This window comes from Geotrypetes seraphini, chromosome 6 (genome assembly GCF_902459505.1).
Source record: "Geotrypetes seraphini chromosome 6, aGeoSer1.1, whole genome shotgun sequence".
Lineage (NCBI taxonomy): Eukaryota > Metazoa > Chordata > Amphibia > Gymnophiona > Dermophiidae > Geotrypetes > Geotrypetes seraphini.
In genome coordinates this window covers 142,317,836-142,334,542 of record NC_047089.1, presented here as the reverse complement: position 1 = coordinate 142,334,542, position 16,707 = coordinate 142,317,836, and the positions used below count along the sequence as shown (strand labels likewise).

Below are 16,707 nucleotides of genomic sequence, written 5' to 3'. Positions count from 1 at the left end.
GTGCCATCGACCGGTGGTCGACTGTCGGCTTTCCCCTATCTTTCAGTTTAAAGCCTTCTCGATTGCCTTCTTCATGTTGCCTGCCAAAACTCTTGCTCCTTCTTTGTTGAGGTGTAGTCCGTCCCTTCTGTAGTACTTGCTTTTTCCCCAGAACGCCGTCCAGTTGCGCACGAAGTCGAAGCCTTCTTCTTCGCACCATCGTCTCATCCAGGCGTTGATTACTTGCAATTCCCCTTGTCTCTTTCCATCCGCTCTTGGTACTGGGAGGATCTCAGAGAAGGCCACCTTCACCTCCCTGATCTTCAGTTTTCTTCCGAGTGAGCGGAGCTGGCCCTTCAGCTCTTCCCTGTCATACTTCCGCCCGCTCACATCATTTGTTCCCACGTGGATAAGCACAGCGGTATCCTCTCCCCGTGTGCCATCTATGATCCTGGAGATCCTGTTGGTCACATCCTTCACTCTTGCTCCAGGCAGACAGGTGACGACTCTGTCCTCTCTTCCTCCTGCGGTGTGGCTGTCCACATGTCGTATAATGGAGTCGCCTACGATGATCCCCATCTTCTTTATTCGGGGATTCCTTGGGGGGCGTAGGTCCACGTCCTTGGAGTAGGGCCAGTCTTCTTCCTCCAATGATACTCTTGAAATTGTTTCCTGTTCTTTGGGTGGGGCGATGTCTTCCTGTGCTCTCACTATTTCAACTAATGTGCGGTTGTCTCCTACCTCGTCTTCGGTTTCTTCTGTGTTTGCATGGGTGTCTTCTCTCCTCACATCGGTTTCCTGAGTACAGTTTTCCAGCCCTGGGATCTCTACGTGGTGCTGATGAGCTTCCTCTATGAACATTTCTAGTTCCTTGACCTCGTCGTTTGGGCTGTACTCCACTAGCATCTTCTCCTGTGCTCGGATTCTGTCTTCGAGTTCCATCACTGTTCCTTCCAATAGTCTTACCTGACATTTCAAGCTATCCATCTCCATGCATCGATTGCAAATGTATGCCTGGATCCCCGAAGGGAGGTAGTCATACATATTGCAGCCGATACAGAAGACCGGAAAGCTCACCTTCTGACTTCCTTGGGCTTCCATTTCTTGCTTCCCTTGTGTGTGCTTGTGTCCCTTTCCTGCTGCTTTCTTATGTTGCTTGCCTTGCTGTCTCTTTTGTGTGTGCTGTCTCCGCTCTACCTCACCTTGATTGTATGTGTGGGTTTGTTCCCTTGGCGTCTGTCTCTTCCTTACCTTTTGTGTTTGTCGCTTTCTTACCGTTCAATCCTCCTCGGTGTTCTTGATAGTAGGTACTCGTCCCTTGCAAGGCCCTTCGCAAAGGCGCTCTCGCTAAGGCGAGCGCCTTTACCGCTCGCCTTCGCCGCGCGCCGAACGGCTGGGCGCCGTTGGCTCCGCCCCTTTTAAGGGGGAGTCCGGCGCAGCCTCTGACGCGGTGGGGGTGGGCGGAGCGAACTCTCGCCGCTTCCCCGAGCCTACTGCTTCGTTTCTCGCCGCTTCCCCTGCTGTGCCTGGCCCGACGCTGCTCCTCTCTTTGGCCGGGACAACGGGAACCCTGGCGCTGGTCTCTTCCTCTCCTCTGCTCTCTTCTGCCGCGTGTGCCGCGCTGGCTCCTCCCCTATCAAGGGGGAGTCCGGCGCAGCCTCTGACGCGGTGGGGGTGGGCGGAGCGAACTCTCGCCGCTTCCCCGAGCCTACTGCTTCGTTTCTCGCCGCTTCCCCTGCTGTGCCTGGCCCGACGCTGCTCCTCTCTTTGGCCGGGACAACGGGAACCCTGGCGCTGGTCTCTTCCTCTCCTCTGCTCTCTTCTGCCGCGTGTGCCGCGCTGGCTCCTCCCCTATCAAGCTAATCACTTTCACTATATTCTCTAGCAATGAATTCCAGAGTTTAATTACATAGACCCATGATGGCAGATAAAGGCCAAATGGCCCATCCAGTTTGCCCATCTGCAGTAACCATTATCTCTTCCTCTCTCAAAACCCCCCCACGTGCCTATCCCAGGCTTTCTTGAATTCAGACACAGTCTCTGTCTCCACCACCTCTTCTGGGAGATTGTTCCACGCATCTACCACCCTTTCTATAAAAAAAAGTATTTCCTTAGATTACTCTGGAGCCTATCACTTCTTAACTTCATCCTATGCCCTCTCATTCCAGAGCTTCCTTTCAAATGAAAGAGACTCGACTCATGCACATTTACATCACGTAGGTATTTAAACGTCTCTCAATATCAATCAAAATAGTAGCAAAATAATTCAAAAAATCTCAAAAATACTACCAGCCAAAGGTGGATTGACCTGTAAAGATATCAATTAACATCAAAAGGTGGAGAAAAAGCCTCAAATATCATAAATATACGGACAGTAGTCCAAAAGGACTTCAAGCTGCCACACTACTTGGCATTGGCAAAAAACTCCTCCGAGTTAAATATTTTATCTCAAACTGGGCAACCGGCCACCACCGTGCACAGTTGGAAAAGAAAAAAGTATCACTTATATAGACATTTTTTTCCTATGGGAAGCCTCTGAGGTGGAGTTGGATGCTTTTGTCATGTATTTATACAGCTGTCACACCACAATTAAATTTGAGATGAAGGCAGATCTGTACCAAATGGTGTTTTTGGATGTTATTGTTTCTAAAAAGGACAATAGATTTTTCACTACTGTTTTTCAGAAGCCATCCGATCGTAACACTTTACTGCCTTTTTCCAGTATGCATCCGGGATCCTTTAAAAATAATCTCCCTACTTCTCAGTTTTTCCGGTATCGCCGGATTTGTCAAACTACGAAGGAACATGGAATGCAAGCGGAGAAATTGAAATAGAAATACTATGAGTGGGGATATCCTAGGTCCGCAGTGATGTCAGCCTATAAGCGAGCCAAACACAGTGCTCGTGAACAACTGTTGCATTATCAGCATAAAAGAAATACAGACACCCTTGTCCCTTGCATACTGAAATTTTCCACTGTAGCTCAGAACTTGGGGAGAAAGATCAAGGAATTGTGGCCCATGTTGCAGACTAAATTGGGGCTTCAATCTTTGGACTGTAAAGTCACCTTTTCAAGAAATCATAATTTACATGATGTTTTGTGCAGGGCAAATGTGTAGTCGAGCCCTATGGGTGGTGAGGTGGGTCATTTTTAATGTGGTAAGTGTGCAGCGTGTGACAACATGATGGAGGGAGCTATACTGCAAATCCCTGGCAGAAGTAATGATTTGCAGGCTTACACCACCTGTGAGACTGTAGGAGTGGTGTTAACAGCGGGATCTGGATAGTCTCTATTGCTACCCATCAACTCCCTTTTTCCCATAACCCACCCCCAAATGAGACCAGCACACTTCATTATGGAATATATAGCCGCAGCTCTTTATTAAATCCACCATAACAATAAATTAACATGAATAACATAACCTCATAAACATATTGACCCTCTATTAACAAACCACATCAGCAAGCTCCTCCCGAGCTACCCCTATGTAACCATTAACCTTTGCCCCCGACCCCGCCACAAACAGCAAGCGTCCGAGGGGTGGCATGACCTCATGCCCCTTTAACCCGGGTCACCTGACCCCAAGGCGCGGCTCCCAGCCGGCCCCCCGCTCAATCGCCTGATGAGCCCCAGCACCCAGTAGCTCGGGAGAACCCGCCTACCCGAGCTACCAAGGCCACCACCGCGGGAGGGTGGGAGGGAGAAAAACCGCCCTGGAGGACCTGAAAGAACCAAGTCCTCCAGGGTCCCGGTCTACTCATTCCCTCTGCCCCACCCCTCCAACTCACTTCACCCTATCCTAGCCCTGTCTTTTGGCGGTAACCCCTCCCCCATTCCTTTTACTAAGTTTCCCTAACTAACAGTCCTATTTTTCCCCCCCCCCCCACCTTGCCTTTCTGGCAACACGAGGCCTCCCAGCCCCGTGTTACCATACGCCCTTCGAGACAAGCTCTAGGGCTCCTTATAACAGCGGGATCTGGATAGTCTCTATTGCTACCCATCAACTCCCTTTTTCCCATAACCCACCCCCAAATGAGACCAGCACACTTCATTATGGAATTATATAGCCGCAGGCTCTTTATTAAATCCACCATAACAATAAATTAACATGAATAACATAACCTCATAAACATATTGACCCTCTATTAACAAACCACATCAGCAAGCTCCTCCCGAGCTACCCCTATGTAACCATTAACCTTTGCCCTCGACCCCGCCACAAACAGCAAGCGTCCGAGGGGTGGCATGACCTCATGCCCCTTTAACCCGGGTCACCTGACCCCAAGGCGCGGCTCCCAGCCGGCCCCCCGCTCATCGCCTGATGAGCCCCAGCACCCAGTAGCTCGGGAGACCCGCCACAGGCCTGTAACCATACAGGCCCCCCCCCCAAAGAAAAAGAAAAAAGCTGCGGTTAACATCAGGCGCTAAGGACCCGCTCACAACAAGATGAGAAATCGTTAAGCAAAAGGTCCCAGCCCACCGCCGACAAATGAACACCATCCCGGTGATACAAACCTGCGCACGTTACATCCACCCAGTCATGCAAAATCTGCCATCCACCATGACTCATCACCCACTTCCCAACCTGTCTATTGAGCTTAGCCAACCCCCTTGTCCAACGCCGCGACTCTAAACGACTAGGGCGCGGAACAATATCCGACCACACAACCAACACCCCCGGGAACCAATCAAGCACCACCCTCAAGTCGTCCTTAATCATATTCACTAAATCCTTCCCTGCACAGTTATCCACATCATTACCCCCCAAATGAATCAAAAGAATGTCGGGATGACGAGGCCGAGACCGCAAATCCTGTAACAAATACAGCAGTTGTCTCCACCGCATCCCTCGCTGTCCCCACCAGGAAACCCGAAGTCCAAGATGAGCAAGACCAAGGTGACGCCCTCCAGGGCGGACGAGCGCACGTTCAGCCGCCCAATGGACAAAAGAATGGCCCACAATCCAGAGGGAGGAAGATCGGCTTCGGGGAGCTGAAAGAAAAAACCAAGCAAAATAAACACTCAGCATCATATACCCCCTTTCGTAACTCAACTATTGAGAACCCCTCCCCACACCCTGCCCTACCCCAGAGACCCCCCGACGAATATAACCACGAAAGGCATCAGATACCCAACGACCCAATCTCTGAATACCTTCCCCTGACATACCCGCCAAACTAGCACTCGTTGCGGCACCAATCCGGAAGGAGTGAGTCCCGAAGGCACCCGGATTCTCTCCACAACGAACTAAAGCCAAACTCTGAACTGCTCGAAACTGATATCGCGTCAGAGGGGCACCTGACGCGTGAACGAATAATATCTGGGGGTCCACTGGACGAATGGCAATATACTCCCGCAATCGCACCACCGGACAGGACGAACATCCGGACACAGCATGCAGCACAACCCAGTGACCAAGACCACACTGATCAGTCTTGGAACTCACAATATATAATCGTAACACTGTGTCTTGAAAAATCACGTGCTGCACCAAAAGCCCACGAGAACCAACGGGAGAAGATGGACATACTAACAACTCACTGACCCGCAAGGCCCCAAAAAAAGCAATAGCGAAAGCAGCTCGAAACAAACAAACTTCAAAAGGCGAACTGGCAACCTCCGGTAACGCAGCTAGCAACCGAAGGAGCAATTCGTGAGTAATGGGTAACCGCGAATCCCGGGCACGAGGGAGCACCCGCCCCATGGCTCGCAATAACCTCTGAACCATGAACCTCGAAACCGGACAAACCCAGCCCAGGGCCCTGCAGAAAAAGCAAAACCCGCCAATTGCCCACGTACAACCCCACGAGAAACTTGATCCTGAAAAGCAGACAGCACGAAATCCTCCAACAAGGATTCGGCCACATCTCCCGGGCACCAGCCCCTAGCAGCTAAGAAGGCCGCCACGGACCGAAACCCCGCCGAATAGCGTGCCCAAGTAGAAGGGGCTACCGACAAACGGAGCATCTCCCAGACTCCTTCCCGACCAGGCTCCACAAATGAACAGGGATCGGCGAACCTTCTGCGCGCGCTCCGGGCGCCAGTCGACGAAACTGCAAAAAATTAAAACGAGACAAAGCATCAGAAATGCCATTTTGTAAACCCGGAACATGACGCGCACGAATAAAGAGATTCAGCCGCAGACAACGCAAAACCAACTCTCGCATTAGCGCATTAACAGCCAAACAACGAGCAGCCTGACGATTAACAACCTCCACGACTCCCAGATTATCACACCAAAAAACCACCCGACGATCATGAAATATTCCCGACCAAAGCTCAACTGCCACTAACAACGGAAACAATTCCAACAAAGTAATGTTTTTTGTGATGCCCGACCGCACCCATTCGGACGGCCAACGCTCGGCACACCAATCACCATTAAAGAACAAGCCAAAACCCACACCCCCAGCCGCATCAGAAAAGAGATTTAAGTCAACGCTCGAGACCTCCGGCGCCAACATAGGAACAGTCCCATTAAAATCTTTGAGAAAAACAGACCACATGCGAAGATCAGCCCTCACTCCCGCTGAGAGACGCAGAAAATGTCTACGATCTCGAACTGTGGCTGTGGAAGCCGCCAACCTGCGAGAAAAAGCCCTACCCATAGGCAGCACCCTACAAGCAAAATTAAGAGAACCCAACAAGGATTGAACAGTATGCAACGTAGACTTGGGAGCAGAAACCACCTGCTCGATTAGGCTAAGCAACTGACGCACCTTCACCGCAGGAAGGCGAGTAACCATAGCCTCAGAATCCAACTCTATCCCCAAAAACACCAAGGAAGTAACTGGCCCCTCAGATTTCTCAGAAGCTAAAGGAACACCAAAATCGTCCGCCATCCTCTCGAACAACAATTTGAGGCGGGCACAAAATCCAGTACCTCCCGCACCGATAAACAAAAAATCATCTAAGTAATGCACAATGGAATCCACTCCAACTTTCTGAACCAAAACCCAATGCAAGAAAGAACTAAACATCTCAAAATACGCACAAGAAATGGAGCAACCCATGGGCAAACAACGATCGTAAAAATACAAACCCTCAAAACGAAAACCCAACAGCGGGTAGGACCGAGGATGGATAGGCAACAAACGGAAAGCCGATTCGATATCCACCTTCGCCAACTGAGCACCCCGCCCAGCACTAACAATAAGCCGAAGAGCACTATCGAACGACGCATAACGAACTGAACAGAGGTGACGCGGAATGCCATCGTTAACCGACTGCCCTAAGGGCCGAGACAAATTGTGAATTAAACGAAACTGGCCGGGAACCTTCTTAGGTATAACAGCAAGAGGCGAAAGCTGCATCGGCGAAAAAGGGGGCTCCCGAAAGGGGCCTGCAATACGCCCCAAACGAATCTCCTCTGCCAACTTGCCCCATACCACGCACCGCAGTCGGGAAACCGATGAAGAATTTTGAACCCGTGCCTCCTGCAACGCACCTAGAAAAGGAATCTCGAACCCTCCAGTAAAACCAACTTCCAACATGACAGCCTCCTTTCGACGCCCATAACTCCTCAACCATGGGCGCAAGGCATCAGCATGAATCGGGGTAGGCAAAGAGACCACAATATTACTTTCCCGGTCCAGCAGCTGCCCCCCCAGTACGCTTGGGGCATTTAACGGCCGCATGTGGCTGACCGCAACTGGAGCAGGCATGACGAAATTTACAGTCGGGAAAAGGACAGGTGGTTTTATTGAATTTCCAACACACGTCGGCACCTGCTGAGGATGTCCCCCCCGACCCCCCACGAAAGGGCCGCCCACTGCCAACACCCCCTGTGGGGCGAACGGTCGTACCCGATATAGATTTGGAGGCCATATGGGTGAGCCATAAATTAACATCTTGGGTACCCCAAGACATAAAACTATTTTCCTCCATTTTATCTCTAAGAGCCTCGTCGTAATTTAACCAGGCCCATCCTCCGAAACGTTGATAAGAGTCTAAAATGGAGTCCGCATAAGCCAACAGCAGACCGTAATCCGACGGATGAGCCCTACCCCAGACACTCGCAAGCCGCAAAAACGCGCGGACCCAGTTAATGATTGAACGAGCTACCGGAAAAGGTTTAAAATCTTTTCTATCCCGTTTTGCCTTCCTACGACTCCGTTTGTGAACTCTACCTTCCAAGAGGTGAAAAATATGCGCCTCCGAATCTTCCGCCGCAAATCCCGCGGTACCTTTTCCCACAGCTCCGTAAGAGCTACCAACGCCGGAGTACCCCTAACCTCTCCCGTAGTGACCTCCCCACCACCCCCACCTGAAGACCCCAATCCGCCCGAAGGACCCGCAGCAGACGAAGAGGAAGACGTGTCCCCCGACGAAGAAGACCCGGACAAAGAGGAAGAAGACCCCCTACGGCGATGCCTACGCTTCTTACGCCGCGCCTTACCACCCCCAGCAACCTGAGCAGGCGCCTTGTTACCCGGAGTAGAAGTTCCCGGAACACCAGCAGGCACTCCAGTGATGTCTCGATCAGCAGTCCCGGCCGCCTCAGGGAGACTTGACACCAACACTGAACCGCCACGAACAGCAACTTCAGGCCTCTCAGACGAACTCGGTGTAGAACCCGTGGCGCCCCCGCCAGCAGCCACAGTAGCTCTCAGCGCCAAGTCACGCTCCGAAGTGGAACATCCTGGTCTCTCCATTGATCCCGAACTTCCAGCTGCACTCAGGCCCTCCGTCTGAACGACCTGTCCTCCAGGAAGGATGCACGAAACCTGCGGAGACCAAGCAGAAAAGGAGGCAGGACCAGGAAAGCAAGCTCCAGGCACACCCACCGGGACCCCCCAACCCCCCCCAAACCCACCTCCAGGAACCATCCCCCATGCCATGCTCCCTGGAATACCCCCCCCCCAGTGCGAAGTAGACGGCCCCACACCACTAACAGAAGAGCCGGAACCCCAGGAAACCGGTCCCCAACTGGACGGCCAGCTGGTAGGATAAAACCCGGACCCTGTCCCAACAGACCCTCCATAGGGCGCATGCAAAAACCCAGGAGCGCTGGACCCCCTCCCCATGGCAAACAACCCAGGAGACCCACCAAGCTCACCACCGCCCCCTGTTACGCCTTCAGAGGAAGCCGCCCCATCTCCCACAACCCCTGACAAGGAAGACCCCAAGGCAGACATCTCGCTGGGGATCTCCCTGGTAGCCGAAACCGCCCGACTAACAGCAGAGCCCGCACCTCCAAGCATCTCCCTGCTAACAGGCTGTTCCTCCGACACCCCGGTCAAATTCTCCTCCATTAAAGAAGCCACGCCCCCCGACAAACTGCGACCGGCCGGAACAGCTCCCCTCCCGCTGCCCGACACCATTAAAGAAGCCACGCCCCCCGACGAACTGCGACCGGCCGGAACAGCTCCCCTCCCGCTGCCCGACAACCCTGCCTGCTGACTAACCTTCCCGGCGGTACATGTCGAAGCGGATCTACTTGTTTTAGCCCCGCTAGCACAAACACAGGCCAAAACCGACAGCGCCTGAATTTTGGAGCGCCGCGTGGGCCGCGCACGCTCCGCAACATGCCCCACACCCACCTGCTCCGAGGGCTCCTCAGAGAACGAGTCGCCAGCCAGCAAGGACAGCTCTGCCTCGTCCACCACCGCCCCAACGCTAACCCGACCATCCGCAGCCATGGCAACGCAAGAACGCACCAGAGCGACCTGGAAAAAACGCTGGTGAGAGAAAAACCGCCCTGGAGGACCTGAAAGAACCAAGTCCTCCAGGGTCCCGGTCTACTCATTCCCTCTGCCCCACCCCTCCAACTTACTTCACCCTATCCTAGCCCTGTCTTTTGGCGGTAACCCCTCCCCCATTCCTTTTACTAAGTTTCCCTAACTAACGGTCCTATTTTTCCCCCCCCCCCCCCACCTTGCCTTTCTGGCAACACGAGGCCTCCCAGCCCCGTGTTACCATACGCCCTTCGAGACAAGCTCTAGGGCTCCTTAATGTTTTACTGTGCCCGTGTGATCTGGTGTATATCGGTCACACTACCAGACAATTGAAAACTAGAATTTTTGAACATCACTCTAACATCCGTCATAAGAAAGAAAAATTGATGTGCTGACCAGACACTGTGCGGTGAAAAACCACACTTTTGATGAATTTCGGTGTTATGTGCTGCAACACATTCCCACCACGGACAGCAGAAAGGAAGTGAAGCGCACCCTCTATCAACATGAACATAAAAACATAAGAAACGCCTTCACCGGATCAGACCGAGGTCCATCTAGTCCGGCGATCCGCACACGCGGTGGCCCTTTTAGGTACTCCTTTTTGGAGACCAGCGGTGGATCTATTTTTTGAATACTTTATGGCCTATCACATTGAATCACTGCATAGAGTGGTGTGCATTTATTTGAATTTTTGTTTTTTTGAATTTTCGATAGTTTTGTGATGGAAGGGAGCACTCCTGGGATTGGATCCTGTCTGACAATGTTTACATCATCCCGGAAGCTTTCCACTTGGCTTTTAAAATCAAGAGTGCCGTTTAAAATCAGCTTTGCTGTCTTCGCCATTTGTGCACCATGATGAAGGAAAACTGGGTTGATAACGAATCCCTGAGGTAGCCGGTAATGGTGAAACAAGGCTCTTGTTGGAGGTGAATAATGAATGTTTGAGCTTTGCAGTTCGTCCTTTCTGTGAACAACTTGAACACTGGTGGACAGTGTGAACATTTTTCATCTTCAACAAAGTGATACTTTTTTCTTTTCCAACTGTGCATGGTGATGGGCGGTTGCCCGGTTTGAGATAAAATATTTAACTCGGTGGAGGTTTTTTTTGCCAATGACAAGTAGTGTGTGGCAGCTTGAAGTCCTTTTGGGCTGCTGTCTGTATATTTATGATATTTGAGGCTTTTTCTCTACCTAACTAACTACCTCTATCCCTCCCTCAACACTTACTGACCAACACCTAACAGCCCCCACCCTAACAAACATCCTAAAAAAAAAAAAAAAAAAAATTTAAATTAAGAAATAATAACAATAAACCTTTGTAATGGCAGGTAGGACTAGAAGCAGCAAGACTTCAATCAAAACAGGCAGTTCAGTCACCGAGAGCACCCAGGGGATGGCTATGGTCCGAGTACAGATGGAAGGAGAACCAGGACGGAGGGCAGAGGTCTCTGTACAGACCGAGGCCATCCCCTCAAAGATGTCTACAGTCTCAACGCAGACAGAAGTAATGGTTCAACCGGACGAAAGCCTTTTGATGGAGCTAAAGAGCCTGAGAGAGGAGGTTCAGCGCTTAAGGAGCATCCGAGACGACGAGACCTTCATCGATGGAGTCATCCAGGAGCTGTCTCAGATCGCTGAACAGGAACCTGACAAGACCACCCTGGGAACACCCATAGCATCCAAAACGGCCACCTTGAGACAAACTACCGGAATGCAGGAAGTGGTTGGAGACGCTGACTCCTGGCAGTTGGTGACTTCCTCCACAAGAAAATGCAGAGGACCTAACTCTGTCTCTTTTTCCCCCATACAGGACAGCTCAACAACGACACCTCATATCGCCCTGAGGAACAGATATCAGCTGCTACAGGAAGGTCCGGAGAAAGAGCTACAAGTAGTTGTTCAGCAGACGGTTCCAACTCCGGAATCAACAGTACAGCCCACTCCTAAGAAGCGCAGAGTGGTGGTCATCGGAGATTCACTGCTGAGGGGCACCGAGGGACCAATCTGCAGACCAGACCTACAATCAAGAGAGGTCTGCTGTTTGCCAGGGGCCAGGATCCGGGATGTCACTGCTTGCATTGACAGACTCATCAAGCCCCGAGACCACTTCCCCGTGGTTCTAATCCACGTCGGAACCAACAACACCGCAAGGAGCAGCCCGGACAGCATACCTGAAGACTTCAGGGCCCTGGGGGAGAAGCTGAGGAGGATGGATGCGCAGGTAGTCTTCTCCTCGATTCTCCCAGTGAGGGGCAAGGGCAGAGCCAGAGAGGATCGAATACAAAGGGCGAACGACTGGCTGCGAGGATGGTGCAAGGAGATGAACTTCGGGTTTCTGCACCATGGAGAAGCATTGCAAGGACTACAGGGACACGACGGGCTACACCTAACCAGAAGAGGGAAGAATGTCCTTGGACACCGCCTAGCCCGCCTACTCCACAGGGCTTTAAACTAGGTAAGTCGGGGGAGGGTACAGGCACAAACAACATACCAGGCGAACTAAAATGCCAATACATTTATGAGGCTGAGGAAAGTAGACACCGAAATTCTGGGTCAGGGGTGAGTGCACACACTTTTGAGTCGGGAGTAGGGTCACATCATATTTATGGGTCACATTGTAATTCCGGGTCTAGGGGGAGTACACACTGTAGTTCTGGGTATATGGGGAGTACACATTGTGGTTTTGAGCCTCAGGAAAGCACAAATAACACAAACAATGCTAAAGGTGTTCAAATAGCTCAAACAGGAATATCCCCACTGAGACATAACAAAAATATAACATGGAGGGCTATGTACGTCAACGCACACAGTTTAGGAAACAAGATCCTGGAATTGGAAACAGAAATAAGGAATGCCGACCTGGATGTGGTGGCGATATCCGAAACCTGGCTCACAGACTCCCACGGGTGGGACATGGTCATACCGGGTTACAACTTGCTTCGCCGGGACAGAGAGGGTAGGAAGGGAGGGGGTGTAGCATTATATACTAAAGATGACATTAAGGTCACGAGAATCTCAGATGTCCAGTATACTGGGGAATCCCTTTGGGTTAATTTGGCCAGAGGAAAGGACAAATGCTTGTATCTTGGCGTAATTTACAGACCCCCAAGACAACAGGATGACCTGGATATGGAAATAATCGAAGATATAGAAAATATCACCTTGCATGGGGACACAGTATTGCTAGGTGACTTCAACATGCCTGATGTGGATTGGGTTACACTTACCTCTGCTTCCGGCAGCAGCAGGAGGCTATTAAACTCTATGAAAGGAGCAAGCCTCAGGCAACTGGTGTTGGAACCGACAAGGGATCAGGCAATACTGGACCTGATACTTACCAATGGAGAAAGTGTCACAGAGGTCTCGGTGGGCGACACATTGGCCTCCAGTGACCACAACATGGTATGGTTCAATATCAGGAAAGGTTTCTCTAAATCTACTACACTAACCAAAGTCCTCAAATTCAAGGACACAAATTTCAAAGAAATGGGAGACTTCGTTCACCAGGCGCTACAAAGCCAAGAAGAAACCGATAACGTGGAAGACATGTGGTCGACTTTGAAAGCAACCATACAAGAAGCAACAAACCGCTATGTAAAATCAGTAAGTAAACGGCGAAGGAACAATAAGCCACAGTGGTTTACTGCGGAGATCTCAGACCTGATCAAGGAGAAGAAAAAAGCATTCATCTCTTACAAACAATCAGGGAAGCAGGACTCTAGAGCAGACTACCTGGCCAAATCAAAAGCCGTCAAAACAGCAGTCAGGGAGGCTAAATTCCTCATGGAGGAGTCTCTAGCAAAGAACATCCAGAAGGGAGATAAATCCTTCTTCAGGTATATCAGTGATAGAAGAAAAAACTCAGGCGGGATTGTACGTCTTAGGAAACCAGACGGAGACTATGTGGAAAAGGATTCAGAAAAAGCCCAACTATTAAATGAATACTTCTGCTCAGTCTTCACCCGAGAAGCGCCAGGGCTCGGCCCTCAGCTACAGACAAGGGTTGGCTCAGTTGACCCGTTTAGTAACTTTGAGTTTACGCCCAGCAGTGTCTACGGTGAGCTGTCAAAGCTCAAGGTTAACAAAGCAATGGGGCCGGACAACCTGCACCCCAGGGTGCTTAGGGAGCTGAGTGATGTCTTGGCGGAGCCACTGTCCACGCTCTTCAACCTCTCCCTTAGTACAGGCAGCGTCCCGTTGGACTGGAGGATGGCTAACGTCATTCCACTCCACAAGAAAGGCTCAAAGATGGAGACAGCAAACTACAGACCAGTGAGTCTAACATCGATAGTGAGCAAACTAATGGAAACTCTAATCAAACACCAATTAGATAAGATCCTGGATGAGGAGAATCTACGGGATCCCCGACAACATGGATTTACTAAAGGGAGATCCTGCCAATCCAACCTGATCAGCTTCTTTGACTGGGTAACGGGGAAGCTGGATATTGGGGAGTCCCTGGACATCGTGTACCTGGACTTTAGCAAAGCATTCGATAGCGTACCACACCGCAGGTTACTGAGCAAGATGAGTTCTATAGGATTAGGTGACACATTGACGAAATGGGTTGGGAGCTGGCTTGGAGGTAGGCTCCAAAGGGTGGTGGTGAATGGCACCCCCTCCGAAATGACGGAGGTGATTAGTGGAGTACCACAGGGCTCAGTCTTGGGCCCAATCCTATTCAACATCTTTATAAGAGACTTGGCAGAAGGGCTTCGAGGTAAAATAACATTATTCGCCGATGACGCCAAACTGAGTAATGTAGTGGGCAAATGCACAACAGACGAAGATTCAGTGCCCGACAACATGATGCACGACCTACTCCTACTGGAGCGATGGTCTAGGACATGGCAACTCAACTTCAATGCCAAAAAATGCAAAGTTATGCACCTGGGCAGCCAGAATACATGCAAGTCTTATACCCTTAATGACGAGATCCTAGCAAAAACGGTAGCAGAACGAGACTTGGGGGTAATCGTCAGTGAGGACATGAAGTCTGCCAATCAAGTGGAGCAGGCTTCGTCCAAGGCAAGACAAATCATGGGCTGCATACGAAGGGGTTTCGTCAGTCGTAAGGCGGAAGTCATTATGCCATTGTATAGATCCATGGTGAGGCCCCACCTGGAATACTGTGTGCAATTCTGGAGGCCGCATTATCACAAGGATGTGCTGAGACTGGAGTCGGTGCAAAGAATGGCCACCCGGATGATCTCGGGACTCAAGGATCTACCATACGAAAAACGGCTTGACAAATTACAGCTATACTCGCTCGAGGAGCGCAGAGAGAGGGGGGACATGATCGAGACGTTCAAGTATCTTACGGGCCGCATCGAGGCGGAGGAAGATATCTTATTTTTCAAGGGTCCCACGACAACAAGAGGGCATCCGTTGAAAATCAGGGGCGGTAAACTACGAGGTGACACCAGGAAATTCTTTTTCACTGAAAGAGTGGTTGATCGCTGGAATAGTCTTCCACTACAGGTGATTGAGGCCAGCAGCGTGCCTGATTTTAAGGCCAAATGGGATAGGCACATGGGATCTATTCACAGAGCAAAGGTAGGGGAGGGACATTAAGGTGGGCAGACTAGATGGGCCGTGGGCCCTTATCTGCCGTCTATTTCTATGTTTCTATGTTTCTATGTTTTGATGTTAATTGATATCTCTACAGGTTTAGCCCACCTCTGGCTGGTAGTATTTTTGAGATTTCTTGATTTAAACATCTCTATCATATCTCCCCTCTCCCACCATTCCTCTAAAGTATACAGATTGAGATCTTTAAGTCTGTCCCCATATACCTTATGATGAAGACCACGCACCATTTTAGTAGCCTTCCTTTGGACCGATGCCTTCCTTTTTATATCTTTATGAAGGTGCGGTCTCCAGAATTGTACACAATATTCTAAAGGAGGTCTCACCAAAGTCTTAAACAGGGGCATCAATATCTTCTTTCTTCTACTTGCCATACCTCTCCCTATGCACCCTAGCATCCTTCTAGCTTTCGTCATCACCTTTTCAACCTGTTTGGCCATCTTAAAATCATCACATACAATCACACCCAAGTCCTGCTCTTCTGTCATGCACATAAGTTCTTCACCCCTTAAACTGTACTGTTCCCTTGGGTTATTACAGCCCAAATGCATGACCTTGCATTTCTTAGCATTAAAGTTTAGCTGCCAAATTTCAGACCATTCTTCAAGCTTCATGAGGTCTTTCTTCATGTTATTCACACCATCTGAAATGTCTACTCTATTGCAGATTTTGTTATCGTCTGCAATGAGGCAAATCTTACCCAACAGCCCTTCAGCAATATCGTTTATAAAAATGTTAAAAAGAACAGGCCCAAGAACAGAACCTTAAGGCACACCACTGGTAACATCCCTTTCCTCAGAGCGATTTTCAATGATCACTACTGTCAGCCTCAGCATTTTCAGTTGGCTTAACCAATGTCAGCAAAGGCCTATGGGAGATCATATCATTCATGTCTGACCTTAGGGCATGTCATTGAAAACAGCCTTAGCCAGCCTAAATTAAATCAGTGCTTAAAGGTAACAAAGGACCTTGTAGCAAAGAGGTATCAAGATGTGCTAATGTCTGGTGCTTAAGATGGACAGCTTAAGATATACAATAAGTCCAGGTGCTTGAGCTAGCACAGATAGCTAAGATTAATCAGAAACCATTGTCATACTGGAAATTACATTCAACTCCAGTCTGTAAGGGACAGGTTCTCCCTCTATTCTTCTCCAGTCTCTCACACCTCACTCACCTTATTCACCATTGTTTCAAATACTTTACAAAACATAGGGTTACTTAATTTCAATAGATTCTATTTTTAGAACAAGCCTCAAATGTATAAATATGGGAGATTAGAACTCCCCCCTCTTGCCCTCTCTGCAACATCTCTCTCTGTCTGGAACAGCAGCACCTTCTTCTCTGTCTTGCCTCTGGACTCTGTAAGGCAGGGAAACTGTCTTTTCTCTCTCATTAAATGTAATGCTTAATTGATGTACCGGTATCTGTATGAATCTTTCTTTTCTGTAATATTAAGCT

The 16,707-nt window shown here is 50.0% G+C and overlaps 1 protein-coding gene across 1 annotated transcript in view; it reads right to left on the bottom strand.

The window, feature by feature from the left end:
• The window catches only part of LOC117362914 (multidrug resistance-associated protein 5-like), a 324,462-nt gene that overhangs the window by 100,219 nt on the left and 207,536 nt on the right, over positions 1–16,707 (bottom strand). The window contains 1 exon segment of the mRNA XM_033950006.1: positions 8,412–8,706. Within this exon segment, the coding sequence (XP_033805897.1) occupies positions 8,412–8,706 (295 nt within the window).